This window comes from Neophocaena asiaeorientalis, unplaced genomic scaffold (assembly GCF_003031525.2).
Source record: "Neophocaena asiaeorientalis asiaeorientalis breed wild unplaced genomic scaffold, Neophocaena_asiaeorientalis_V1.1 scaffold45, whole genome shotgun sequence".
In the NCBI taxonomy this organism is placed as follows: Eukaryota; Metazoa; Chordata; class Mammalia; order Artiodactyla; family Phocoenidae; genus Neophocaena; species Neophocaena asiaeorientalis.
Genome location: NW_020174642.1, coordinates 12,063,179 through 12,071,144, shown reverse-complemented (window position 1 = coordinate 12,071,144; position 7,966 = coordinate 12,063,179). Strand labels below are relative to the sequence as shown.

Here is a 7,966-nt window from a genome sequence, read left to right as displayed (position 1 = left end):
CCCTCGAGCTCCGCCCCTGCCCGGGCCCCGCCCCCGGCTCCCTCCGCCCAGACTCCTCCTCCGCGGTCCGAGCTCCACCCCTCCGGTGGGCCGAGTCCCGAAGAGCGGGCGCCTCTAGCCCGGACCCTCCTGGCTGCGACCCTCTCCCTCCGCTGACATCGCACCTCCCGTCCTCAGTCCCTCTCTGGGACCGCCTCTCCCCAGGACCTCTTCCCTCGCCGGGACCCACCCCCACTACGCCTCTTACGCGGGGACCCACGGTCCGGGCCGGCCTGGGCCCTACTGTCCCGCGTGCGCGGGGCCCCCTCCTCAGTCCTCACTGCGGAGCGCCGAGAGGGCGCAGGCTGGGCAGGGGCTCTGAGAGGCCGGACTTGTCTGGACGCATTGCCGCCCCCAGGGTGTGCGCCCACCTCCCGTCGCTGTCACCCGGTGTGCGCCACGCCCTGCGCACCGGGCTCTCCGGTGCGCGCTCCGCACTCTGGTGCCCTGGACGGCAGTCCTCGCGAAGGCCCGCGGTTGTGCTAACTAGTCTTAAAAACAGGTTTCTGGAGCTCTTCGTCTGCGCTCTTGGGGTCTGTCTTTTTGAAGTGGACCATCTGCTGCACATTGAGTGCCTTGCGTGCAGGCTCCCGCCGACCCCGCTGATGCTGGAGGTTGAGCTGAAGTTGGGGCCCCTGGTCACGGAGCCCCTCCCTGGTCGGGATCACACGGTGGGGCTCCGGTGGAAGCTGCCTTCTCCTGTGAGAAAAAGCCACCCTCCAGGAGCGTCCTCCCTCCAGGTGCAGTTGGAATTGCCTTTGCTTTTCACACTTGGGGAGGCCAAATGTAAATGCCCTTTCTTTATGATTTCTAGGTGGCCTCCTCTTACTGTAGTTTATAGGCAACAAAATACACACAGTACCATCCCTTCAGTGTGTTTAAACTTAACTCTCCCACGTGGTCAACGTCCAAGGCCCAATTCAGCAGAATCAACTTGTTTTAACTACTCTCAAGGCAACTGGGCGGTTGTGCCTCGTGCCCCACCAGTGCCCACTGTGCCTGCCGGGCACTGCTCCCTACCTGGAGCCACTCCTTCCTCTGGGCCTGGAGAGGAGAGGGTAGGAGGTACACTCCCAGGCCATCTTGGCAGAAAGAAAACCTTGTGGATCAGTTGGGAAGGACAGTTTGCCTCCCCTCGAGAGCACAGGCAGGGGACTGACGGTGTGAACTGTGGTTCTGGTGTTTAGGCTCCCCTCCCTGCCCCTCCTCTCTTCTAAGTTCCTTTGTTTGTTAGGGATTCTCCAGGGGTCTGGGCCAGGCCGTGTGCTCTTGGTGTCTTTCTCTGCCTGGTCTGCCCTCTTTCTGTTTGTTTTGTGTTCTGGCCCCAGTGTCCCTTTGTTTTGAACACACCCATATTGTTTCATCAAAAAAGCAAATGCATCCTCTATCCACGTGCAAAAGAATGAAGTTGGACCTTTTTTAACGCCGTATGCAAAAATTAAGTCAAGAAGGTTCGAGGACTTAAACGTAAGACCTAAAACAATAAAACTTATAGGAGAAAACATGGGACAGAAGCTCCATGACATTGGACTTGGTGATGATTTCTCGGATATGACACCAAAGGCACAGGTAACATGAAAAAAATAAACTAGACTCATGAAAATTAAAAAATTTTGTACATCAAAGGACACTGAACAGAGTAAAAAGCCAACCCACAGAAGGGGAGAAGATATTTTCAAATCACTATCAACCAAAAAGAGAACTGCAGAAGGCTGCAGATAAGAAAAGAGTTTATTTGGGGTGTTAAGAATTGCAGCTTGGGAGACACAGATTTGGGTAAAACCGAAAGAGCTTTCCGAGGAAGAGAAAGAATCAGGGGCTTTATAATAAAGGCGAAAGCCACGAGGCTGAGCTCTGACGCAAGAAAGGAAATATTTGTCCTTAAGGGATGGCTGTCACGAGTTGTTTTAGGGTCTGGGTCCCACAGGTGTCTTGAGTTTCTGGCAGGTGTCCCGGATGCCTTCATCAGGACAGGACGTGGTCACAGGGTCAGATTCCGTCCGGGCTGAGAGGAGCTTAAGGTCCGTCCTCAGTGGCCTCCTGGCTCTGTTCGAGAGGCTCTCTGAGCAACACTGACTCCATTTTGATTTTCCTTCCACATCGTATGTCTGATAAAGGATCAGTATCCAGAATATACAGAGAACTCCTAAAGCTCAACAACAAGAAACAGTGCAGAAATGAGCAAAAAAAACTTGGATAGACATTCCTCCGAAGAAGACATACCAATGGCCAAGAAGCCCATGCAAAGATGCTCAACATCACTGATTATCGGACAAATGCACATCAGAACTACAGTGAGATATCACCTCACCCATTAGGATTGCTGCTTTCAGAAAACAAAAGAGAAAACAACAAGTGTTGGCGAGGGGAAGTTGGAATTGGCGGTGGGAACGTAGAATGGTGCAGCTGCTGTGGAAGAGAGTATGGGAATTCCTCAAAAAGTTAAAAGTAGAATTACCATATGATCCGGCAACTCTGCTTCTGGATATAGACCCCCAAATGATTGAACACAGGGCCTCAAAGAGGTATTTGTGTACCCGTGTTCATAGCAGCATTACTGACAATAGCTAAAATTGTGGAAGAACCCAAGTGTCGGTTGGCCCATGGATGAATGGATAAGCACAACTTGGGCTGTGCATACAACGCATATTATTCAGGCCTGAGAAGGAAGGAAGTCCTTTTAGGATTTCCTAAACACATGCTGCAACAGGGATGAACCTTGAAGACATTATGCCGAGTCACGCAAGCCAGTCACAAAAGGCCAAATACTGTGGGATTCCACTCACAGGAGGTCCCTGGGGGAGTCAGATTCATAGGGGCAGAAGAGCGGTGGGGACCAGGGGCTGGAGGGGGAGGAGTTAGTGTTCAGTGGGGACAGAGTTTCGGTTTTACAAGATGAAAAGAGTTGTAGAGGTGGATGGTGGCAATGGCTGTATTTTATACTACTGAACTGTACGCTTGGAAATGGTTAAGGTGGTAAATTTTACGTGCATTTTAACGCGATGAATAAGTGGAAAAGAAATCTTATCTGTAAATGCAAGGTGGTATCCCGGATTGGACCCTGGAACAGAAAAGGGTGTTAGTGGAAAACCTGGTGAAATACAAAAGAGCTCGCGGTTCCTTTGTGAGCGGTGTGCCAGGGTCGGTTTCTTGGGTGTGATGGGCACTGCGGTACGTGAGATGTTAACAGGGGCGGGGCTGGTGTAGGAGTGCGCTGTGCCTCGGTACTGCAACTTTTCTGGAAATGTAAGATTATTCCAAAATAAAACCTTTATTTGAAAAAATGGAAAAGCAGCTGCACCCTCGGTCTCTGGGGAGGGATCATGGGGCCCAGCTCCATCAGAAGAGGCTCCTTGCCGCAGTCTCGCCTCCTGGGGCCACTTCTCGGGCCAGCCCGAGCTCACCTGCCGGGGTCTCCAGGGGCCAGAGTGCTGAGTGGCCTCCTTTCCTCTCCCCCTCCGTGAGGCAGGGAGGCGGCAGGGAAACGGCGGCGGGGAGTGGGTTCCTGGGGGAGGAAGGGGAAGAAGCAGGGAAGGAGCAGAGAGCCCGCGGCGGCCGGACCTGCCGGAGCCTCGGGAGGAGGGCGAGAGCATGTGACTGGACAGCGTACAGACCCGCTTTGGTCTCCATCCGGACTCGCCTGCAGATCGACTCAGGGGTCAGCTTCATCCTTTTGTTAGAAAGTAAACAACTCCCGTCTCCCCCGGCGCTACTCTCAGGCTGAGCCTCTGCTCTGAACACGAGCTTCCTGCGTCAACTTCCAGTAGTTTCCAGGGGCCAGAGACCCCTGCTACGGGATCATGTCAGGATAGAATACGGCGGTGACCCTGTCCAGGTGGGACTGGTGGCACAGAACGGACTTGAGGGTGGCCCTCCCTGGGTGGCGAGCAGGGAAGCTGTGGGCCGTCTGCATCCCAAGCCACTCGCACCCCACTTCCCCGGCTGGAAACATCTGTCGTTGGGTCTCATTTATCCGCGTGCGTAAGTATAAATCACCTGTGCGTACGTGTGGTTCCTAGTCTCATGAGAGCGATCTTAGAGCAAAGATGGATTTTCTCTCCACTGTTTTCTGGATCTATTGAGCAGGTTTTCCCCCTTGAATCGGCAGTCTGTGGAAACACTAGATTGGCAGGGCATTTCCTGACCCAGCAAGTAGAAGTGAAAAGTAAGTTCTGTGTAGAAATCAGGCAATCCCACGAGTGACTGAATTGCTGGGGAATTTTAAGAAGTAGCTTGGTTTTCTCATGACTTCGCAAAAGGCCAGCAGCCACGCAAACACTTTGCCTTTAAAGTGGTGTTTGTGGGGCAGCGGGCTGGAGGCCAAGATTCGCGTCTCTTTGCAGGAGGGAGTGAAGACGGAGAACGGCCACATCAACCTGAAGGTGGCCGGGCAGGACGGCTCCGTCGTCCAGTTCAAGATCAAGAGGCACACGCCGCTCAGCAAGTTGATGAAGGCCTACTGTGAGCGCCAGGTGTGTGGGGGGGTCCCGGAGCACGTGCGCCTGTGTGTGTCTCTGTGTGCGCACGCCTCCCCCGGAGGCGCTCCCCTCCGCCTGGCCCCTCCAGGCTGGCCGGTCACTCCCTCTTCAGCCACCCGGTCGTCCCCGGTCAGGGGTGGATGTCTGGTGATGTCCTCGTGGCGTTGCCGGGATCGGAGTGGTGGCTTCGCCTGGGATTCCATCCCTCCACCTTTGCGTCTGTGGAGCCGCTGCCCTCGACACAGTTCAGTTTCCAGACGATGCTTGATTCTCGCCCTTGGTTTACTACATTTCAAAATCAGGAGCCCGTGCTCGTATGTCCTCCCACGGTGACCAGAGAGACTGACCGCGCGGAGTGTGGAGTGTGTGCGACGTGTGTGCGTGACTGTGCCCTTGGGCCCCTCGGGCCCCTTGTGCTCTCTGAGGCTCCTGCCCGGTCTCTCCCCCTGAGCCCGTCCTTTCAGGTGAGGCAGCTTTTCTCAGGATACTTCGGAAATACCGGACCTTTGTTAGTTTCCGTTCTTGGCTTTGATAAATCCTTGCCTTGGGCTTTCTGTTGTTATTATTACAAAACCCTAAAAAAGCTCCACGCCTAACTCTCCTTCTCCCCACTTTTCAGAGCTTGCTCCTCGGAGGAGATCACTTTCAACTCCAACTTTTTTTGTCACTTTTCTTTGGTAAATATGCTTGCGCTTCTATTTCTTCACGTTCTTTGATTTTGGAGATTTTTTTCGCCTGTGAAAGGTGGGTCTTCAGCTCTGGCCCGCCATCCGCACATCCACCGCCCGCGCTTGCACACAGCTCCTTCCCTGGACTCCAGCCCATCGCTCTGGAATCTCCTGCTTCTGTCCTGACTGGGGCAGCGCCAGCCCTGAGCCACACAGCGGCCTGTGCAGATTTCTGGCTCTTGTCTGCGTCCTGTTTCTCCTGGCCTGGTGGTGGTTGTGTGTGTCATTTTCTGGGGGCCCCTTGTTAATTTATGCCCTGAATTTCCCGTCGTGCTGCGCCGTCCGCCACGTTCCTGGGCCTTTTGCTTTTCCATCGTCCCTCCCAGGGCCCCTCCCTCCCTGCCCCACCTGGACTGCTGCTCAGCCATCATCCCAGCGCCTCCTCCTGTGTATTTTCTGGATTAATCTTCTGCCCCTGTTTTGATGGAGCATATCTTCCAGTATCTTGCGCAGAAAGGGTATGAAAAACACTGCACGTCGGGAAGTGATTTGCTTTATAAAGCTTCACGCTTGAATGTTTGAGTGCACGTAGATTGCAGTTCATTTTCTTTTCTTGGAGCTATTGCATCATTTTCGTCTAGTTTCCAACGCTGGTGTGGAAAGTTCAATGACGTTCTCACTCTCCTCTGTTTGCGGCTTGGTTTATCTCTGATAGCTTTTGGGACCTTGTTTGCGTGCTTTGAGGCAGTGTTACCATTTACTCTTCTGGGCACATTCTGGGCCTTTTCGGTCTAGAAACTCATTTTAGTTCAGGAACTAGACCTTCTGTTAGTTCTTTGGTAATTTGTGTCCCTCTTCACTGGAATTCCCATCCGGCTTGCAGTTACCTGCTCCAGGTGTGTTCGGTTGGATTATTTCCTCCCATCGTGCACTGGGTTTTGTTGCTATTGGTCTCTGTTCTGGGAGGTTTTCTCAACTTCATGTTCCCACTTTTTATGGACAGTCTTGTTTCTGTCATGATTTCTGATTTTTAAAAGTTCTTGTTCTGGGCTTCCCTGGTGGCGCAGTGGTTGAGAGTCCGCCTGCCGATGCAGGGGACACGGGTTCGTGCCCCGGTCCTGGAAGATCCCACGTGCCGCGGAGCGGCTGGGCCCGTGAGCCATGGCCGCTGAGCCTGCGCGTCCGGAGCCCGTGCTCCGCAACGGGAGAGGCCCCAGCAGTGAGAGGCCCGCGTACCGCAAAAGAAAAAAAATCTTGTTCTTTCCCGTTTTCTGAGGCTCCTTTTTCCCCAGGGGAACTTTCTGTTGTTTTCTATCTCCCTAAGAGCTTCAGGTGTGTGTATGCATCTGTGTGCACGTGCGTGTGCGTGTGCGACTGTGTCTCTCTGCACATCTCTGCGTGCGTGTGTGTGCGCGCCCGTCCCGGCGTGCTCTGATCCTTCCTCCCCGTGCCCTCCTCGTCCCTTTCTTTCTTCTTTGCTTTGACTCCTCACACATTGGTCTTTCCTTAACTGTCCTCTCTCCCTGGGTGACGGCTCGTATTTAAGCACGAAGCACTAAAAAGCTGGTGGAAAGCTGCGCTGTGGACGGGGTGTGTGGTGTGTGGACGGGGCCCGCGTGTTGTCGCGGGGCGGCCTGCCCAGGTGGGTGTTCTTTGGGGGGGTCCCAGTGTTGCAATCTGTGAGTCTTTAAATCTCCCCGGAGTGGCCCCCAGGCTCCCGCCTGTGCCCTGGGAGCGCGGCGGCTGGGAGGAGCAGCTCGGCGGGGTGCCGGGTGTGCTGGGCATCACTCGCCTGCCTCCGCCGGCTACCTGTCACTGCCCCGTTTGTGCCTGTGTCCCTAGCCCAGGGCTCTGAGTCCACCTCTCCAGAACGGGGACCTTCTGACTGTGGGAGGGACAGTGCCCGACCTTGGGGTTGGGGGCCCTGCTTTGGGAGTCGGATATGGACTTTCCAGCAGTCACCCCAGATCAGCTGCATCGCTGCCACTTACACCTGTGTGCCCGGCCCCTGCCCCTCTCGGGGCTCTTGTTGTCCGCCCCCCTGCCCCCCAGCGCACCGCATCCTGACCTTGGGGTCTAGGGTCCACAGCCCTGTAGCTTCCAGCCCGGAGGTGACGCCCTTTGTCTGCTGGCCTGGCCCCTCTCCTGTTTTCTTTGTCCTTGTTTATGCCTTTTTTTGTTTATGTCACATTAGTAGGTATCAGGAGGGAGCAGAGATGGGTGTTTTAATCCTGTCTGTCCCGATGAACTGGCTGTGCCCCCAACCACGTCCAGCTGTTCCCTCAGGAGGCAGAAGGGCCGCTTCCCAGCTTCAGGCAGGCTGCTCATCACATGCCTCAGGGTCGCCTGACCTATTTCTGAGAATTGTTTAAAGGGGAGGAAGTGATGGTGCCAACCGTGTGGAAATTCTGCTCAGCGCCTGGAGGGAAGCGAGAGGGATGGGTGAGCGCGGAGCCCCAGGAGCTAGAAGGTGCTAGAACTGCTTTGTCTGAAAGGTTGTAGCCCCACTGGTGAGGCTTCGCAGTCAACTGCGTCGTAAATCTGTATATGCAGAAATCTGGTGTTTCCACTGTCCCCTGCATCGGCAGGCGGACTCTCAACCACTGCGCCACCAGGGAAGCCCCAAATGTGTGATTCTTTTTGAATTAATGTGTTAGCTGAAAATGTTTAATGATGATTGCTTTTTCTTTTCAGGGCTTGTCAATGAGACAGATTCGATTCAGGTTTGATGGACAACCAATTAATGAAACAGACACCCCAGCACAGGTAGGAAAGCAGAGC

The 7,966-nt window shown here is 54.4% G+C and overlaps 1 protein-coding gene across 1 annotated transcript in view; it reads left to right on the top strand.

Annotated features, from left to right (window-relative positions):
* The first annotated feature begins 526 nt into the window (after positions 1 to 526).
* Positions 527 to 7,966, top strand: part of SUMO3 (small ubiquitin like modifier 3) — a 10,003-nt gene continuing 2,563 nt past the window's right edge. Inside the window, 3 exon segments of the mRNA XM_024758381.1 lie at positions 527 to 779; positions 4,383 to 4,511; positions 7,880 to 7,951. Of these exon segments, the coding sequence (XP_024614149.1) occupies positions 645 to 779; positions 4,383 to 4,511; positions 7,880 to 7,951 (336 nt within the window). The 5' untranslated portion in view covers positions 527 to 644.